The sequence below is a fragment of the Myotis daubentonii genome, chromosome 14 (genome assembly GCF_963259705.1).
Source record: "Myotis daubentonii chromosome 14, mMyoDau2.1, whole genome shotgun sequence".
NCBI lineage: Eukaryota > Metazoa > Chordata > Mammalia > Chiroptera > Vespertilionidae > Myotis > Myotis daubentonii.
The window spans coordinates 54,106,389-54,126,987 of NC_081853.1; the positions used below are offsets into that span (position 1 = coordinate 54,106,389).

Here is a 20,599-nt window from a genome sequence, read left to right on the forward strand (position 1 = left end):
TCCCCAGATGCCCTGTGGCTCTAGGCTGCTGAGCGGGGCAGCTGCAGGGCTGGCCTTGGCCATGGTCCCCGAGCTGCCGGATGCCAGGCCAGAAGTGCCGTGGGCACTTCCTGGGAAACGGAAGCCCTGAGAGGACCAAATTGCTCAGCAAGTCAAAGGTGGGCCTAGACCCGTGGTCGGCAAACTGCGGCTCGCGAGCCACATGCGGCTCTTTGGCCCCTTGAGTGTGGCTCTTCCTAAGCCTTAGGAGTACCCTAATTAAGTTAATAACAATGTACCTACCTATATAGTTTCAGTTTAAAAAATTTGGCTCTCCAAAGAAATTTCAGTCGTTGTACTGTTAATATTTGGCTCTGTTGACTAATGAGTTTGCGGACCACTGGCCTAGACCCACTCGGCGGCTCCCATCAGAACCTGAGCTGACCTGCCTGAGGGGTGGGGTGGGGGAGGGGCTGGCAGCAGGGGCAGGGTGCCAGGGGACAGTGGGCAGGGCTCGGAGGCAGGACAAAGCCACCCTTTGTCCGTGAGCAGCACCAAAAACAAAGAGCCCATCTGAGAACAAGGCTGGCTTCTATCTCAGAGATGGGGCCGGGGGGAGGAGGGGCTATCAGTGCCTTCAACTGGGGAGGCATAGGATGCGAAATGCTCCCCCAGAGGCTGACTCTCAGCGGGCAAGCGAAGACAAGGGGAGGGGCTGGGCCCTGGGCCCTGGAAGATTCCCGTTCAGGCTGCAGGAGCAGGGACACTGGACTGCGCGTCGGAGGCCGGGACTGGTTCCAAGCCTCTCACCTTGGACAAGGCCCTCCAGGTCCTCCCTGCCCTCCACGTCCTTATGTAACCTTGGGAGAGTTCCCAGACTTGGCCTGGCCTCAGTATCCCCTCCTTTTAATGGGATGGCGCTCCCGGCTGCGTCAGGGATGGGAAGGACGGAGAGGGCCCGGGGATGCTGGGTTCTTACCTGGGTGAGGCCCCGTGAGGACTGGGCGGGGAAGGCCACGTGCGAGCAGATTCCACGAGCGTGTGGCCCAGGCTGGTCACCGAGCTGTGTGAAGGCAGAAGGGGCTCGTCACCGCGGGGAGGCAGGCTGGCCCTGCCGGGCCCCACCAGCTGGGCGGGTAGCCGGGGCCAGCAGGGCCCGGAGCCCCGAGGAGGTGGCCAGTGCTGGCCCTCGCAGCCGCCTGTGGATTGGCTGGCTGCTCTTCTTTGGAGAGCTCGTGCTCAAAACGAGAAAGCGGGAGACGTCAGAGCCTCGAACAATCGAGCACAGGTCTGTGCTGTGAGTCCCAGAAGCAGGTGAGTCCCGAGAGGACTGTGCAGGGAGCTGCAACCGCAGGCTCCGCGAGTGGCGGGGGCTGTGCCTCCTGCCCTTCAAGCAGATGCGGGGCCAGCGGGCAGGAGGGGCCCACGTGCTGGGAGGACGACGCCACAGCCATCTCCGCATTCCCAGCCGAGGCAGCAGAAGCCTCCTTTCCTCTGAGTCACCGACAGTCGCTTCCCCACCCCTGCCGCCCACGGGCCACTTACCGAGGGGATCTGAGCCTGCCGTGGTCGCCCCCCGAGGCCGGGGACCTGGCCAGGCCCGAGTCGTCCTCCGGGACCTCGGTGTGGGCGGGGCCGACCTCGGGCCCACCGGACCCCTCGCTCACGCCTTTATTCCGATGATACTGCAGGGAACAGACACGGGTTGGATGCTCAGGGTTTGGCTCTGAGGCCTGGGCAGGCAGGAGGGGGCCTTGGCTGGATTCCGGGCCTTTCAGGGGACATGAAAGAGGCTTCTTTTCAGGAGTGAGACTCGAGGCCTGTCTGGTGCCGGCGCTCCTTGCATGATAATGACATTGAATAATGCCTCTCTTCAGAAGGGAGCTGCCGGGTGCGAGGCCAGACTGGGCCGGAGAGCTGCTCTACATCCTGGTCCCAAAGGGACGCACGGCCCGCGGGCGATCACAGGCTGGCGTCCTGAGTGGGCCCGTCGCTCTCGGCCACCCCACCCTCGCCGCCAGCTGGAGAAACTTGAACTTCCAGACACCTGCGGCCAGAGAGGCGGCCGGGCCCCCATCCCTCCCCCGCCCCCCCCTCCTCTGGATAGCAGTGAGGCCTGCCTGAAGGACCCTGCAGGATGCCAGCAAGGAGTGGACAGTCCCACCCGTTCTGAGAAAACTTGTCTGGTGGGCAGTGCTTGCCCCCAGCCGGCTGGTGACCTTTGAGGAAAGGGTCAACCTCCGTTTGTGTGCCCGGAGCCAGGAGCGCTGAGGTGGGGACGCCGTGTGCCCTTCAGACTTCACTCCCCAGTGAGCCTGGGCGAGAGGCAGGGGGAGGGCCGCGAGGAGATGCCCCCACTCACTGCCACGCATACTGTCCCCAAACCTTCCTCCTGCCCCTGGCTCTCCCTCAGCCCGATCCTGTGGCCCAGGCTGGCCTGCCTCTGGGGAGGGATGGCTACAGGACAAACCGCCCACACCCGCCCACACCGGCGGGGGCTGAGGGCTCCCTGGGCTCCCGCGCCTCCCACGGCACCATGCACCCTGGGAACAGGGCAGGGATGCTCTGAGACACGCCTTTGGTCGAGCTGGCCAAGAGGCTCCCATCCCTGGGAAACCTGTGTGGATGTCAAGGAGTCCTCCCCAGAGGTGACCAAAGCCCCTGCCCCCAGCACCACCAGCACCGCAGGGAGGGGCCACAGAGCTCTCGTGCCCTCAAGGGGTCGGCCAGGGCAGCGTATCTTCAGGAGCTCACGCCTGGGATGCCTTTACTGAGCATCTACCGTGATGATGCTGCTATGGCCGGTGTCTCCGCAAGGGGAGGAAACTGGAAGATGATGGCGCAGTGGGACGAGTCTGGCTCGGGGATGCACGGGGCGTTCGGAGAGTGCCCAGGAGGGGTACATAACAGAGAACGGGGCCCTGGAGCTTCCCAGAGGGACGCATGCTAGGTAAGACCTCACGGCTGAGAGGCAGCTGGCCAGGCAGGGTGTGGGGGAGGGAGGGGAAGGCGTGAGCATCAGGCACGGGCACAGGCCTGGAGCGGGGAGAGAGCAGGGCCGAGTGGGGAGCTGAGTGGCATCGCTGCGGCCAGAGCGTGCAGGAACCGGAGGGGCGAGGAGAAGGTGCCCGAGGGGTGGCAGCAAGAGCTGGTCACACGGGGCCCTGCCGGCTGGATGGGGAAGTGTGGCTTCCTGCTACCTGGGATGTGAGTGTGAAGGCTGCTCTCCAGCCACCACCTGGGCCCATGAGGAGGAGGGGATAAGCTGGAAGGAGCCTGGGCCCGTGAGGACTGGGTGGTGGGGAGCCAGGGACAGGTTTTCTGCAGAGCAGGGGGACAGTCAGGTTTGTACCTGGGAGAGGACAGGTGTGTGCAGGATGAGCAGGGGGCCAGGTGGAAGCAGGCAGGGGGCGGCGCACCCTGAATAAAGGCAGGCGGAAGGGTGCAGACGGGCCTGAGATGTCTCTGGATGGCGGATGGACGCGCCAGGACTGGGAAACGGCTGCTGGGCCGAGCCGGTGCCCTCCTCACCTGCACACTGAGCTGCCCGATCTCCAGCTCCAGCCGCCGCACCTTGGCCTCCCGCTCAGCCACCATGGCCTGCAGCTGGGCCACCAGACTGCTGCTCTGCTGGGCCTCGCTGTTGAGCTGCTGGTCCAGGCGGTGCTGGGAGGCTCGCGTCTTTTCCTCCTGCAGACTCAGGCTGCCCAGAACCTCCTGCAGCTGCTTCAGCTGGACCTGGGGGCCGAGCAGGAGGGCAGGCGAGGGCCAGCCACGCCCCTGGGTAAGGAAGGACAAGGGGCCACCGACCCCCCCACCCCCACCAGCACCCCACCGTGCCCTGTGCCTGCAGGGGCCTCACGGGGACACTGTGTTCCCTGGGAAAGCACTCGGGCAGGTGGGGGCCAGGCCCTTTTCCTCTCCTCAACTTTCTCCTCCCTGAGGTCAGGGCCAAGGACGTCCAAGGGGCTCTCGGGACAACGGGAAGCAGCTCAGATGGTGGCCCCTCAGCCAGTGCGGGGGGGACACTTGGGCAAAATGAAACCCTACCCCCTCTGCTGGGAGACCGCCCTTGCAGGCAGTACCCGGCACCCATCCCCCTGAGATGCCCCGGAGAACACTGTGAGGTGGAAGTGTCCTGCCTACGGGCCAGGAAGGACCGTGTTGGTGACGCGGAACAGGAGGGGGCTGCTGTCCTCACCTCACCGTGGAGGGAGATGGGGCTCGGGGAGCCCGGGGGCACTGCTGGTGAATGGCAGGGCTGGGCTGGGTTGCAGCTCTCATCATGCCACCTTCAGTGACAAAGGATGGTGGCACACTGGGCCCTCAGAGGACACCCAGCCCCACACCTTATTTCAAAACAGGGAGCTGAGGCTCAGAGCGGGAAGGCAACTGGCCTAGGATCATACAGTGAGGTGTCAACAGAGGCAGGCCTGGATCTCAGGTCTTCTGTGGCCCTCCATCCCCCACCCCGAAGTGATCACGGACTGGGGGCGGTGCCTACGTCTGCATCCGTTCCCCCAGGTACCCCGGTCAGCCAGGCATGACCACCGAGGACAAGACTTGGAATTCAGAGTCAAAACTCCGGGGTGCCGCAGGCCCCAGAAAGAGCAGGCCAGGCTGGGGTCAGAACCGCAGAGCGGCGCTGCTCATCAAGGAAGGCTTCGCAGGCAGATAAGCTCGGTTGTATGGTCTTGGGTGACTCATCTAGCCAACTGGAGTCTTAGTTTCCCCGTCTGTGAAACCGGGTTGTCATACAGATCCTCGGGGTTATCTCGGGGACTAACCATTACAAACTGCTCCCCAAGGGCCCCGAGGGGAGGGGCTCCGCGTTGCCGCACAGACAAGAATCTGTGCTGGCCCCTCAGTTGTCCCTCCCATGCCCTGATGAAAAATAACCCAAGTGTCAGCCTATTCCTCCGCCCTCGCCCATTTCTTTCTCCTTTGGGGTCCGCAGGCCTGGTGGCTTGTGCCTGGCATCTGTCTCATACACCATGACCTCTAGACGCCCTTGGGCCGCTTCTGAGCTGCTCCTGCCCCTGGGGTGAGCATCTGGAGGCCAGGGGTTGCGGGGTCATGCAGGTGGCACTTGGGGTCCAGTGAGGGCTCTCAGGGGCTGGGCTGGGGCCGGGTCGCAGGCTTCTGGGAGGGGCCGTACCATGAGGGCATCGATGAGCTCGTCGTCATGCCGGCCCTTCTCCACTAGGGTCCCCGTTTGACTCCTGAGGGTCTTCACTTCGCTCGCCAGCACCTTGTTCCGGGACCTCACGCCCTCAAACTTCTTCTTCAGCTCTTCGAGCTCTCTCTGGAGGGCGTCCCGCTCAGCAGCCAGTTTCTGGAACCAGAAAGTGCAATCCTGGGCAGGGCGGAGCGGGCCCCCCAGCACATCGGGTGCCTTGCTCACTGGGAGGCGATGCCCGAATGGGAAGGGGACTTGTCCAAGGTCATAGAGCAAGTCAGTGGAGCCGGGGCCCCGACTCCAGCCCTTGCCCGAGCACAGGGCAGACGGCACCAGTGGATGCCAGCACTCCTTCCTCGGCTCCAGCTCACAGGTGCCCAGGAGCTGCCCCCGCTCTGCCAGAGTCAGGCTAAGAGGAAACACAGGGCCACCTCTGGCTCTGTCCTCCAGGGGTGGGCCTCCCCCCACCGCGGCCCCTTCCCCCTGCTGGGATGAGAGGAGAGCTGTGCTTCCATGCTGCAGGCCCCGGGGGTGATACCAGGCCGCCCACCTGCCCCAGCGCTGCTCCTTTAAGGCCATCTGGGCCCTGCACACCTCTGGGGCCGGGACACTTCCCCTCTCCTTTTACAATGGAAGTTTCAGATCCAACCTCCCAATCGGCCAGGATGGGGCCACCCAAGGCCATGAAATGGGCTCGGCCTGAGGACCCAGTCAGGCGGCTCCAGCTGATCTCAGGATGTGAGGAACATACACAGCGTGACCCCAACCCCCGGGTCTCCTGCCTCTAAGGGCTGCCTCCGAGTCCTTGCAGGGGCGTCATGATCCCCGGGCCCCACCGCCCACCCCGGGGCCTGCGTTACCTCCCAGCCTTCCTGCTTTTCCCTTTCCAGGTTGCGGATCCTCAGCAGGTTTTTCTCCTGTGCCGTCAGCTTCCTCGGGTCGGGACAGACGGACAGCTCGTCACCGGCTGCTCCCACAGACTGGCTCTGGGTCTGTCCCAGCTGCTTCTCAAGCTCTCGAACCTGAGGGGGTTAAGACTCGCTGTTCCGTGGCCGGTCTGCAGTCAGACTCGACTGCTCGGAGGGCCACCCTGAGGGGCGACGGGGGACCCCACCAGGCAGAGGACACCACAGTTCCAGATGGACGTGGAAGCCCCAGAGGAGGGGGGGCTGGGGAGGGGAGGGATCTGAGGTGGCACCTTGAGCAAAACAAGACAAGACACTAGAGAGGATCAGCTTGGAAATGGGAAGCATCGAAGTCAATGAGAAAGATCGCCCCGTCTCCGAGGGCCTTGAGGCAGAGAAGCAGATGTGCAGCCCAGGAACCTGGGAGGGAGAGGACGGCGGACCTCAGTTAGAAGAACTCTGACAGACTGGCCACCCAAGACCTGCGTGGTGTGCTCCTCGGGCGGCCCGGGGTCCTGGCCACGTTGAGAGACGCCGCAGAGGGAGGGCAGGGACGGGAGGCTCAGAGGCCAGCTCGGAGCCTCACTGAACTCTGAATCTCAGGTCTCTCGTCTGTGACATGGCCCTACGGGTACACCCGGAGCTTGTCTGAGCCCGGGAACCCCCAAGATGCTCCTTGGAATGACAAATCCTGGGCCCACTCCAGACCGACAAGTCGGAGCGCCAGGGGCAGCCCTCGGCAGGGGCCCAGCTCTGCCAGGCAAGTGGCAGGCGGGGGGCTTATCACCCTGGGGTTGGAGTGGGTAATTCCCAGGGTCCTTCTAACCCTGGTTCCCATGTCGACATAACATAAATGATGGCACAAAGTTGGGTAAACCCGAGCAGGTGGGGGCGGGCTGGGGGGGGGGGGCAGCAAAATTCACCAGGCTCACTGGCAAAGGGTAGCAGTGAGGCCGTGAAAGCGCACGTCAATGCCCTCGTGTGGCGTTGTGCGGTGATTCCATCGAGCATTACGGAACGCGGGACTGCTTTTAAAGGTTTGTTTACGCAACTTAACAACAACGATGACGAACAACAACTTTACAAATGTTATCTCACGGAGCCCCCAGCCACCCAGAGAAAAGGACCGTCGCCTCCCTTTTACAGGCGGGGAGACTGAGGCACAGAGAAGGGGTTTGCCCAAGGTCACAGAACTTGTGGACCCGCGGCTCCGGCCACGCTCAGACCCGAGTCTCTTCAGCCCCCAGGCCCCACACCGGTCACTAGTTATAGTTTCCTGAGGGCCTTTCCCTCCTCGGGTTGGTTTCAAGGATCCCACAGGAGCCCCCCGAGGGTAAAAGCCACCCAGGAGCTGTGACCCCGAAGTCCCTGGGATGGGGGCAAAGTGCTCGGCAGCTGTGGTAGTTTTACACCGACTGGTGTTTCTTGGTTTGAAGGTAAAAAAGAGGAAATGAAGCACAGCTAGCCTCGGTCCAGTGCTTCCTCGGGCCTGGCGCTGTGCTGAACATGTTACACACCCCGGCTCCTTCAGTCCTCCCAACCGCCCTGTCGGGGAGGTCCTAGCAGAGTCCAGTGTTTGCAGATGAGGAAACTGAGCACAGAGAGGGGGAGGGACTTGCCCGAGGCCACACAGCTGGTGAGGGGAGAGCTGGGATTTGATCCAAGCAGTCGGACTCCCCCTGCTCTGAGCCTCGAGGGAGGCTCGGAACGTTTAGAACAGAAAGAGGGAGGCCAGGCTAAGTTTTTACTGGGTATTAAAACTTTCAGAAGTCTACGAGCATCTGGACAAAACTGGGAAAAGCCTACAAGTGCGCCAGTCACGCAAGTTTACACGAACTGGGGGGAAACATGCCTGGAGTCGAATAAATCAGAGGCTTTGGCTCTGTGAAGCGCCAGTGCCTGCCACATGGTAACGGTTACATAAATGCTTGTTCACGAAATGACAAATTAAAATCAGGCTGGTTGGGGAGAACGGGAAATGACGACCCTGCAGGGGGCCTTTTGGGGGCCCTGTGTCTCTGATGTGGGTCCGTGGGGGTCTTTCGGGGGCATTTCAAGCCCTCTGTCCAGGGCCCGGAGAAGTCTGGTGACTCACTCACCTTGCTTTGCAAAACGAGAATCTGTTGAGCCCGACCTCTCCAGGTCCCTGGCGAGGACAGAAGCTGCTGGATGCTCACATCTTCCCCAACCTCGCTGGCCAGCACCTGGAAAGGGCGCGGCCTTCAGTGTGGCCGGGAGAGAGGGCCCCGCGTGTTCGGAGGCAGAGCGGGTGCGTGGGGCTCCCAGCAGGCCCGGCCTCTGCCCGCACAGCCTTCCTCCACCCCAGAGGCCAGCTGACCACCTCCCAAGAGCAGCTCTCCCCGGGAAGGCAGCAGGCCCCTCGTCCCCAGCATTTCTTGGCGATGGATGCTTAGAGCAGGCAAGGAACTGCCGACAACACCCAGGTGGGGCCCCTCACTCTTGACGTATTCTGGGATGAGTGAACCACAGAATTCACCAAAACCTGCTTCCTCAGTTTGTTCACCCGTCACCTAGCGCTGAGCTCATTCTGGACGGCCACAGGCAGTGCAGGGCCACGGGGCCACGCCCTCTGTGGAAGCCACTGCCACCGGGCCACGTCTGAGGGCGGCGAGGCAGAGGGGCTTATGGATGTCAACCGGGGACGTTTGGCTCCGGAAGGCCCAACGCTGCGGCTGCTGACGGGAGGCGTTCAGGCCTGAGCTGGACACGGCACGCTCGGCCTGCGCCCGGGCCCCTCTGAAGGCCGTCACGGAAACCTGATCGGGCGCACCGCGTCCCCGGTGCTGGTTTCTACAATAGAACACTGTTTTGGAAATCTGAGTCGTTCCAGCAGGACAGACAAATGCCAGAGAATTCACTGTGTAAATAAAAATAAATAATGGAGCCGCTGGGCCTGCCTCCCAAGCCTGAGCGTTTGCCTTTGAAGGGGGCCCGGAATACACAAACAACCGATTCATTTTCTAATATTGCGGGCGGCAGAGGGCGCGAGGCAGGTCTTGGCTTCCAAGTCCAAGGGGGCTTAGGGAGGAGAGGCCCAGGATCCACTGGGGCGCACAGGGCACAAGGCAGGTTTTAAGGGCTCTCCCTGGGGGGACAGCACTGTCCTCCTCGCTCCAGGGCTGGGAGGGCTCCACGCGGGCGTGCGTGCAGGGCTCCCCGGGCAGCCAGCATCCCCCCTCGCCAAATGGTTCTGTTTCCAGGGCTGGTGGAAGGAAGTTACTGGATCTGGAGCCTGACCCAGAGCGAGCAGCATGGTGCCCACGGGGCCAAGCCCTCGCTCGTCCTGAATGGAACCCATTGTCCCCGTCATGCCCCTTCCCGATGCCAGCCCCGGCCAAGAAGGCCTGAGCCTGAGGTACCTTCTGGGCCATCCGGAGCTCCTGCTTCAGAGACTGGACCTGGTTGCGGAGGTCACTCGTCTTCAGGTTTGCGGTCGCCAGCCTGTCCTGCAAGGCCTTCAGCTCCGGGGTCTCCGGCTGGTGGGAGAGACAGGATGGAGAGCCTAAGCCGTGGTAATGACCAGAGCCCCCGTGATCCGAGCACGTGTCCGGGCCCTGCCGAGTGCTCAGCGAGGAGCCTCTCGTTTCATCCTCACCAGCCCGTGAGGAAGGTTCCGCGGTCAGCCCCTCAGAGCTGCAAGGCGGAGGCTGGTGGGGGTGAGCCCGCTGGGCTTGGGCACCTGGTTGGGAAAGAGGGAGGTGGATGTGAGTCCTGTCAGCCCAACTCGGGGCTGAGCCTTTTGTTCTGAGGGTTGCATGTGCATGCACACGTGCACACACACACAGACACACACACACAGAGACACACAGACACACACAGACACACACACACAGACACACACACACAGAGACACACAGACACACACACATACAGATACACACACAGAGACACACAGACACACACACAGACACCCGCAGAGACACACACACAGACACACACACACATACAGACACACACACAGACACACACAGACACACACACAGACACACACACACAGACACACACAGACACACACACACATACAGACACACACACAGAGACACACAGACACACACACAGACACACACAGACACACACAGAGACACACACACACAGACACACACACAGACACACACAGACACACACACAGACACACACAGAGACACACACACACAGACACACACACAGAGACACACAGACAGACACGCACACACACAGAGACACAGACACACACACACACAGACACACAGAGAGACACACACAGACACACACACACACACACACGGTGACCACAGAGGGGGAGCCACACTTCCAGGCTGTGCACTCTCTCTGCTGTGCTCAGAGACCAGCCTCACAGCTCACCCATCTTCACTCGGAACAGAGAGGGAATCGGTTCCTTTGCAGGAGGGCCACTGCCATCGAAACGTGGGGCCTCCCTCTCCTGGAACCCCCAGCCGGGCCTGGGTCCCTTTCCTGGTACTGAGCTCGCCGAACAGAAATAAGGACCCTGTTTAACCCCCAAACGCTCCATTCCCGTGCTTGAAGAGCTGTGGCAGCCATGAAAACTCTGCCTCCTGGAACTCTTAGCAACGTTTTTTGTTTTTTTAAATAATGTTTGATTTCAACTATGAAATGTAAAATTTTCTCCAATGTGCTGCCCACTTCTCTGTCTTCAGTAGAAGTTCCCGAGACTCGCAGAAGTTCGGCGTGAAAGGTACTCCCAGTTCAGCCCACGCACACCCCTACCCTAGGTGATGGAGAAAGGCCCAGAGAGAGGAAGTAACTTGCTATGGGGCACACAGCGGGCTGGGGGTGCCAGAGGTGGGATCAGAAGCCTGCTCCTCCCCCGGCACCAGCCGACTCGCCCATGTAAGCCGTTGCTGATGCCCACGCACCGTGACAGCAGGAGTGCTGGCTGGTGGGCTGGGCGTCCCACCCGCCATGGCGGCCCAACAGGCCAGGGGGCCGCACTTCTGGGAAGCAGGACGGGGACTGCAGTGGCTTCTGAGCCTCCCTTAGCGGACACAACAAATTCTCCAGTGTCAACGCCCGCGGGAAAGGCAGATCCGAGGAGCCTGGGTCTGGGGAGCGCCGTGGGACCCCAAAGGCTCTGGGTAGCCCAGCGGGAAAGCCCGGCCGCACCAGGTTTCCTCATGATGGGGTGGGTGTAAAACACTACTCCCGGTCCTGCTCCCACAGCGCCGCCACGAGGCCAAGCAGAGCGACCGACGCGAACAGTTCTGCAAGCTGGGAACTTACACAAAACCCAAGGGCATCCTTTTTTTAATTGTTTTTTTACGTGTCCTTCTCCCCCCGCCCCCGCCCCCCTCCTCCCCCCCTCCCTCCCGGTTGGCTGGCTGCCATCCCTCCTCATGGCTGTTGGGCACTGTCTTCTCCCAGCTACTCTGCGGCTTTGACTCTGCCTTGGAGTGGGAAGCAACACCCCCTGCCGGTCAGATCTCCGGCGCCAGGAGCCCCGCGGGCCCTGCTGGTGGGTGAGCTGCTCAGAGCACCTGCACCTAGAACCCAGGCCCTGACGTCTCTCCAGCCCGTTTCCTCATCTGTAAGATGCGGGGGGGGGGGGGGGTAATCACCAGCCTCTGGGGCCAGCGAAGTGATGATAGGATCACACAGGTGAAGGGCACTGCCTGGGGCAGATTCTGCCAGAGGGCGATGCTGGGGGCCCTAGCCCGACTGGGCCGGGCAGCTGGTAAAGGGGGCTGAGGGCCAGGCGGTGCTCGGGTAGGGGCCCACGTGCACGTGCCCGGCAGCTGGGCCCACCCCACCTCCTGCCGTTTCGAAGCTGTGTCCGCCCAGAGTGAAACTCCACAGGCTCTGGGGGACGTGGGTAGGGCTGCTTCCTTGGGGGGGGGGGGGGGGAGATAAGTAAAGCCCAGCTCACGGGGAGCTGGCAGCGCCAACGACGCTCTCACCACCGCCTCCTGCAGCCCCAGCGGAGGGAAGGCCGCCCGCTCCACTCTGAACAGTCTACTGGGGGTGGGGGGACATTGCCTTGGTTCTCTCTCTGGTCAGAAGATGCCCAGGAAAACCACAGGGCACTGATGAATTGAGACGGGCAGCCCATCACCTGCTCCTCCATCAGAAACCGTCCAGGCTCCCTGCAGCCACCCCAGCTGCCATTCGAGGCCCCCTCCATGGGTACCTCCCCCAGCTGCCATTCGAGGCCCCCTTCATGGGGACCCCCCCCCAGAGCCTCCTTTGGCTCACATTCCCTTTTCCCCCTCAGGGGCCCTGGGCTGCAGGCCAAGGTGATCCAGCTGACAGACACCAGCTAGCAAACATGATAGAATACCGATGCTTCCCGGCCTCTGAGCCTGTTGGAGGCCCCGCCCCCACCCCCTTCTCCAGCAGGGCTCCCCTCAGGAACCCTCCTTCATGCCACCTCCCAGCCGCCTCAGACGAGGGGTGAGGGGCACCCTCCCTCTGTGCCCTCAGAGCCCAGCCCTCTAGAAGGCCCTGCCCCCTCCTTCCCTCGACATGGCCACTCATCTGCCCTCTTGGGCTCCCCTGATTTTTTATTTTCTGGGTCGCAGGGCTCAGAAGACCCTGTCAGTCTCCTCAAGTGCCTGGGCCAGCGCTGCCCCCTCCAGGAGCCCTGGCCGGGGGCACAGAGGCGCTCAGCGCTCTGGGTCAACCGGGACCGCTGAGCACGTCCCTCAGAACCGGGAAAGGCCCTGGACCCTCAGCCCAGCCCCTGCCGAGGGCCAGCCCTCCTCGCGCCCCCAGCAGCCAGGCAGGTTCACACAGACTGGCCCTCAGGAGGCACATCCACCCTGGACCCCCAGGGCCCGGCGCTGCCCGCGGAGGACTGAGCTCTCCCCGGGACGGACGGGCGTGAAGCCACTCGGTCCTGAGTGGTGGAGAGCTGGGGCGGAGGGGCTGGGACAGGAGCTCTGAGCTGGGCGTCCTGAGGCTGGGACCCGGGTCACCAGCTGGCTGCTTCACAGGGGAATGTCCGGGGCGGCCTCTGGGATGCTCTCGAGACTCCGGTCAAGGACAGAATTCTCAGAAAATAAACCGCCCCCTCCAAGCAGGGCTCCATGGGCAGCGGTGAGCCCCCTGTCCCCGGGGGTGACGCAGAGGTGGGATGTCACCCCAGTGAGGATGCTGTACAGGGTGCTGGGCTGAGAGTGGGCGGCCGGTGGGACCAGGCCCTCCCCTCTGGTCCTGAAATCCTAGGCTCCGGGTCCTTGGGCCCCCCCTCCCGAGCCCCTCTCTGCGTTAGGCCCCCCTGGCCTCCACTGGGGCACCCCTGGGGGGGGGTTGTGGGCCCCCAATGGCTGCTGTGCGGATGCTGCGATGGTGGCACTGCTCCCCAGGGGGGTGGAGGTGGGCCTGGGACAGAGGCACCCGCCCTCCCGTGGCTGCCCGCTGCCTCCCAGCACAGAGGAAAGCGCATACCAAGGCTCCGTCTCCCGGCTGGGCCCTCGGCGGCTTAGCTCCCGCGTCGGTGGCCCCCTTGGCTGGCAGCCTGGCCAGGGCCGTCTGCAGCTGGAAAAGCAAGCGCCACACTCAATCTTTCATTCTGCTCAGCGACTGCGGCGCCGAGTGAAGCCGCCCAGGCCGCCCTCGGGTGCGTGGCTGCCGACCTCCGACCTCCGTGGCGGCCTTTGGGCGCACCTGGGGGTCTTTGGTGGGGAACGCTCATCCACCACATGCCCTGGGAGAGGGTCCCATGGACGGAGCAGCAGCTCTGGGAGTCACTGACAACTTAACAAGAATGACGCTGCAGCCAGGGTCGGTGCCCGGGAGCCCTAACAGCCGTCTGGGAGGGGTAAGGAAAGACAGACTTCATGGTTCAGACGAGGAGACGCTGAGGACCTGCTACCTGGGCCCATGGCCGAGACCATCACCACATACAGACAGGCCACCAGCCCGTCACTGGCTCCCCCACTGCTCCTCACACAAAGCCCACGCCCTGCCTAACAAGGCTGGGCATGGCCCACCCCCACCGCTCTCACCTCATCCTCTTCCCCTCCCGGCCACACGGGCCTCCTCCCAGACCTTCCGCACTCAGGGCCCCGCACCTGCGGGCACCTGGCATGGGGGCCCTCCCCACCTCTCCCATCTCATCCTCCAGGGACCCACCGGGCACGCTCCCTCCTCTAAGAGGCCCTGGGTGCTGGTCTATCTCCCAGGAGGGCGAGAGCCAGGCCTACTTCATCCCTACAGTCTCCCCGGGGCCTGGCACAGAGCCCGAGACGGGTCTCAGAACTGTGTTATGGAAGAAAGAAGCCCCAGGTCCGTGCCAGGCACAGTGATGGGGGGACGCTGCGGAGCCACAGAACTGGACTTGAAATCGGGCACCACCGCGTGCTGTGCGGCTCCAGGAAGCCGCTTAGCCTCTTCCAGCCTCGGCTCCTGCCGCCGTGTGAGGAGAGGGTGGTGGGTGCTCCCTGGCACATGGATTCCGTCCCGGCTCCTACGGGAGCGTGGACTGCCTGGGCTGTGCCCTACCCTGCTGGAGGGCTCTGGGATGAGCTGCAGGAGTGGGGGGTGGGGGGACAGCAGAAAGAGGAAGGGGGCAGAAGTGAGACCGATTGGTAGCACGCTCCTGGCTTGAACTTCCGATTCGCCAGGATCCCCGTTAACGCATCTAACAAACGTGCATCCAGTGCTCACTCCATGCTGGGTCCTGCTCTAAGTGCTTTGCAACGTGAAGTCATTCATTCCTCAGGAAACCGTCGGGAGAGCCCTGTCCCTACCGCCACGTGACAGACGGGAGGCGGGGTACCACCTCGCTCAGTGTCACAAAGCGAGTCAGCGACAGAGCTGAGGCTCCCACCCAGGCGGCCAGGCTCCAGGCCGCGTCCTGACCTCTGTGCTGCCTCTCCGTGACCCCTGTCCCCCTCGCTTCCCGACACGCTCCCCCTCTCAGGACGCAACAGACTGAGGAGCTCACTGCTACCACGGACCCACCAGCCCTTCAGAAGGAGCCACAGCCCCCAAGCGCGGCTCCCTCTGTGGAGGGGTGGCCTGGGGTGCTGGGGCCCCGGCGGAGACGGGGATGAGCAGGGCGCCTCACTTCCTGCTCCAGCTCCCGGACGCGATTGCTCAGCTGCTTCACTCTGGTCTTCGCGCCCTCGGACTCCGCCATCAGCACCCGGTTCCGCTTCGACAGCTCGACGATCTTGCTGGCGATCGCATCCCCAGCCACACCGGCTGACCCTGGGGGGGAAGGAAGGGGAGGGGTGAGTGAAAGACACGGGCCCACACAGCACACGCACGCCCACTGCCAACCAACCGCCAGGGCTTTGAAAGAGGCTCAGAGAGTCCCCGCACACCTGGGCGCCTGGAACCCACCCCAGCAGGCACTGCAGCCACGTGGAGGCTCGGAGCGCCCTAGGAGAATGACCGACCGGGAAGCGGAGTGTTAATCCTCCGGGAGAGGGGGTCATCAGGCCGGTCCTCCACGCCCTCCTCCGTGACAGGCTCACACACCCACACTCCTGCCCGGGACTCGGCTGTGCCCCCGGTGCTGACGCTGGGGTGACAAGGACTGGCTTTGGCCGATGGGACGCTAGCAGACAAGGTGGAGGTGGAGGCTGAGACGCTCTTGTGCAGGTAAACTCGCCCTTGTCGCTTGGGCCACCCCCTCGGGAGCAGCACACCCAGGCCAGCTGGCTGGTCCCAGGAGGAGGAACAGAGACGCACAGAACCAAGCTGACCCACCCCAGCCCGGCCTGGACCGGCTGACCCCCAGCCTCACCCCAGAGGTCGGAGCTAAATCAACGCTTACTGCTGAGCGCTGCTGAGGTGACGTGGTTGTTTCTCATACAGGATTTGGTGGTAACACCTAATAATACAGATGCACGTGCTCATTCAGTCAAAACTTAGTGAGTTTCCAAGTGTCGAACACTCGTGGCATTAGGGACTCAATGGTGAATGAAAAAGATTTTTATAGATAAAAAAAAACCAGCATAAATATGCACTCCAATACCCAGAGGAATGAGTGCTACTGACGCTGGGCAAGGGGGTGAGTGATGGGGTGATGCTGCTCGAGGGGCGGCCGGGAAAGGCCGCTCTGAGGAGGCAACGTGTGGACAGAGACCTGGATGGATGAAATGAGAGACCGGTCAGGCAGAAGGGTGTTCTCGGCAGAGGAACTAGCAGGTGCAAAGGTCCGGAGGCAGGAAAGTGCGTGGAGTGTCTGAGGAAGCAGCCGGGAGGCCGTGGGCAAGGGCAGGAGGCTGCAGAAGGGGTGGCTGGAGGGACGCCACGGAGGAGGCCGCATGGTGCGGGGCCTAGCGAGGGCAGGACGAGTGTTTCTGCCTGGTCTCCGGCGCTCTGTTTTAGACAGAAACGGCCGGAGCACGCAGGGAGGCGCAGTAGAACCCCAGGGGCCGTCAGGATGCCAAAGCCCCTGGCTGTTGCATTTGGAACTGGTCCTCTGGGTGTCCCCACCCTCGAAGGCATTTAAGATCAAAGGCCGGGAGGGACGCTCTGGCAGGTGTCCAGCGAGGCCCGCTGCTCTCTGCCATTGGTGACACGGCCTTTGTGGTTTGCTGGTCAGCCACCTGGGGATTGCTCATCGGGCACACATGGAGCGGGGGCCAAGGTCTAGCTCATAACCACAGAGCCAACGTCCAGCCCACGCCCACAGGGCTAAGGTCAATCTTACGTACACCCGCAAAGCCACGGTCCCCACCAGACCCGTGGGGCAAGGTCTCCACCAACACAGCCAAGGTCCGGCCTGGACCTGCAGGGCCCCCGTCCATTCTAGGCCGTGCTGGGTCCTAGGAAATCCCGGGGAACAGCTGGCTTTCCCGGCTCGCCCACCTCTCTGGAGCAGCAGTGCGAGTCGAGTAAATGCCTGCTACCGCTGGGGCGTTTCCACGTCCAAGATTCAACGTCGGGGCCAGAGCACCCACAGGAAATGGGCCCTGCTGGCCCAGGGAATACACAGCGAGCGAGCACCATGCAGAACCCTCGCCGTGAGTCCCGGCTGAGCCCCTGTCCTTCTATCCCTGCTTCTCTCCCCTCCCACGTCCTGTGCTGGCCTCCGGGCCTGCCCTCCCGCCCCTCGCCCTCATTGCCAGGACTCATCTGGACAAGCCCGACCACAGCGGACCCTCAGCACTCTCCTTGGGCTCCTGCCGCCTGGAACCCGCTGTCTGCCCATCGCAGCGATGATGGAGCTACCTGTGAAGGCGAACCTGTCCTCTTCCAGCTTCTTCTTCAGGTGTTTGATCTCAAAGTCCCTTTCCTTCAGCAGCTTGTACAGCCGCCCGTTCTCGTCCACCGTTTCCCTGAGCTGGTGGCGAAGCTGTTCGATCTCATCCTCCAGCACCCTGCAAGGCACAGGCAGCGTCACGGCCCCCGCCCAGGTCTGCCGGCCCCGCTGGGCACCAGGTGGTGATGAGAACTGGACTGAACAAATTGGAAGGGAAATTAGGGGACCCTCCATGAGCGGATGTTAACACACTGGTTTCAAAATCGAGACTCGCTGCACACGAGCCACACGCACAGGCGCGCGCACACGTGAGAGGAGAAAGAAATCTGAATAACATGGTTTACTATGGATTCAACAGAGCGGGACATAAAACCTCCACTCAGAGAATTCATCTTCCTTTTAAGCATCCATGGAACGTGTACAAAGGCAATCTTGGCAAATGCCAAATAATGGACATAGCTCTACAGACCGTTTTCCTTCATGGCAATTGACTAGAATTAGAAGTCAATTCTAGAAAAAACAAAACGGCAAACCTATCGTATGTCTGGAACTAAAAAAACAAAAACAAAACCCACTCCTAAATTAGGTGTGGATTAAGAAGAAATCCTAAATGCATTATCCAGCATTTAGAATGGACGGACTGCAGAAGCGATAAATATCACAACTTGTGAAAGGCAGATAAAGTGATGCTTAGAAGGGGATTTACAGTCTTCATTGCACACACATGCTAGAAGACCAAACAGAATTTGTCTAAGCCTTACGTTGAGGCTACGTCTCCAGGTTTTCGGTAAACCTGACAGAAAATCGGGTGGGTGGTTGGTTTTGTGTGTTATGAATTGTCTGCAAGGCAATTTCTAACGGAGCATCGCGATCACTTCCATTGTTACGAATGGGACAGGCTCCCTAGCGACAGCTGCTCAGAAAGTAAATCCGTTATAGGAGTTAAAGGTTATAGAAATTATTGCTGTTGCTGTTAATCCACCAATGGCTCAAGTCTCCCTCGCTTCCAGGTTCCTGATTTGGGGAAAGGTCATTTGCCAATAGCTCTGGGGTTAACTTGGAGCTAATATTTAAGAGCCATATGAAGTTTCAATTATCGGGAGGTCTTTTATTTTTTATCAACTAGCATTTTTAGTAGAACATTTTGAAAATTGAGAAACCATAAACCGTAGAATTTGAAGATGGAGAAAAAAAGATCCTGGGTGAAGCCAGAAGCAAAGAGGCAGCTCAACAACTGCAGTGATTTTTATGAAAGATGACAAACAGAGAATTTTGTGTCAATACAGACTCCTGTATAGATCAACATGCATCCGTGGGACGTCGAATTCGGAGCAGAGTGAGAAGGTTATGGACTCTCTTCAACTTTTCCACCAACTGTAAAACCACAGGGAACCCGCCCAGAGCTTCTTCAGCACAGCCAGCCTTCTGTGATGCTAGGCCAGGAAAGGGGCACTGCCCGGGGAACAATCCCAGGTGGGAATGGGAGCGATGACTGTCGATGAACCATGAGCATTAGCCAACCAGCTCCTCAGAAACCCAGACCCAGTTTCCATGAGAAACGATGTAAGAAAATCCAAGTGAATAGACTACACCCTGATGAGTTCCAAGATTTCAATTAAACTTTAAGTGGTTTTTAAGTACATTTCCTACCCAATTTTGTCCGCAGACCTACCAGACTCTAGAGCAGCGGTTCTCAACCTGTGGGTGGCGACCCCTTTGGCGGTCGAACGACCCTTTCACAGGCGTCGCCGAAGACCATCCTGCATATCAGATATTTACATTACGGTTCATAACAGTAGCAACATCACAGTTATGAAGTAGCAACGAAAATAATTTTATGGTTGGGTCACAACATGAGGAACTGTACTTAAAGGGCCAGAAGGTTGAGAACCACTGCTCTAGAGTGTTCGATAACAACCTGTGCCAATACCTCTGCGTCTCAACTTACAAACGCATATGCAGTCAACCTGACGGCCCAACTCTCTGCGATCGGTTCTCGCCCGCCTCCCGACCTCTTTGGGGCGCTCTGGGGAGAGTTCAGACGCATTTACCGCCGCTCAAAGCCGCTTTGCGAGCTTTGCTCCCCGGCTTGGAGAAGGCTGAGGCCATCGAAGACCTCCCCGGGCTCTTCCGGGTCATCGTCTCTGCTGTTGAGGCTCAGTTCCTTTTCCTTCTGCTTCTCCATCTGCTTCTGTAACCGTCTGTGCTGCATCTCCTGCATGGCCTGGAACTGGAGCCGCAAGGTGTCCTGCGAGCCGTCCTCCGCTGCCATCTTGCCCTGGGAGGAGGAAAAGAGGCCCGAGCTGAAGCGACCCTCCCAAAACGCACATTTCCCATGAGGGCTCAGTACACAGTCAGCGGGTCTGCAGCCCCCAACCCGGGAGTTAGCTGCTTAGCTTTGCATGTGGCCACGTGGAAGTTCAGAAGACGCACACCCCCCCCCCACCTCAATCCCCTGGAAACCAAAGTTGAGCAGAGCATCCTCCTCTAGCCCTGACTCTGCCCCCCAACTGTGCGTGGCATCAGAAGACTCCCCATCACTCCGACTCAACGCTTCCCCCTTCCTGTCCCTAAAACGGTGGCTCTCCATTCTGGCCGAACATTAGAATCTCTCAGGAGCTCCCAAATATGACTTGGGCACATATTGGATCAATTCAATCCCAATTCCTAGGGATGGGACTCAATCATGACTTTCAAAAGCTTCAGTAGCCCTGACCGGTTTGGCTCAGTGGATAGAGCGTCGGCCTGCGGACTGAAGGGTCCCAGGTTCGATTCCGGTCAAGAGCATGTACCCTGGTTGCAGGCACATCCCTGGTTGGGGGTGTGCCGGAGGCAGCTGATCGATGCTTCTCTCTCATCGATGTTTCTAACTCTCTATCCCTCTCCCTTCCTCTCTGTAAAAAAAATCAATAAAATATATTTTTAATAAATAAATAAAAGCTTCAGTAGATGCCCGTTAACCCCAAACCAAGTCCAAAGGCACCAAAGGCTTTGGGGGATTTGGCCGCAGTCTCTCCTTCCAGCCTGCCTTCCCCCTGATAATGCCACCTCTAGGTCACCTGGCTCCTACACCTCACAGAAAAAGTCTGGTTAGCCTAAATTTATAACAGAGTCCAACTTACTGTTTCTGTAAAGGGCCGGATGGTAAATATTCTAAATTTTGTGGGCCAGAGGGCTCTGTTGCCGCGACTGTGTTGTGCCATTGCAGTGAAAAGCAGCCACAGACAAGACGTGAGTGGGCGGGTGTGGCTGTGTTCCAATAAAACTTTATTATGAAAATAGGCAGTGGTCTGGATTTGATCTGTGAGCCTTAGTTTGCCAAGCCCATTTGGAGGAATTTCA

General features: G+C 60.6%; 1 protein-coding gene across 1 annotated transcript in view; it reads right to left on the minus strand.

Moving 5' to 3' along the window:
* Positions 1 to 20,599, minus strand: part of CCDC13 (coiled-coil domain containing 13) — a 31,153-nt gene that overhangs the window by 9,697 nt on the left and 857 nt on the right. The window contains exons 2-12 of the mRNA XM_059664519.1: positions 19,309 to 19,535; positions 17,227 to 17,375; positions 15,110 to 15,252; positions 13,486 to 13,575; positions 9,444 to 9,560; positions 8,163 to 8,267; positions 6,019 to 6,180; positions 5,138 to 5,314; positions 3,511 to 3,717; positions 1,525 to 1,664; positions 959 to 1,042 (exon numbers count right to left, since the gene is read on the minus strand). Coding sequence (XP_059520502.1) covers positions 959 to 1,042; positions 1,525 to 1,664; positions 3,511 to 3,717; positions 5,138 to 5,314; positions 6,019 to 6,180; positions 8,163 to 8,267; positions 9,444 to 9,560; positions 13,486 to 13,575; positions 15,110 to 15,252; positions 17,227 to 17,375; positions 19,309 to 19,535 — 1,601 coding nt within the window. The remainder of the gene's footprint in view (positions 1 to 958; positions 1,043 to 1,524; positions 1,665 to 3,510; positions 3,718 to 5,137; positions 5,315 to 6,018; positions 6,181 to 8,162; positions 8,268 to 9,443; positions 9,561 to 13,485; positions 13,576 to 15,109; positions 15,253 to 17,226; positions 17,376 to 19,308; positions 19,536 to 20,599) is intronic.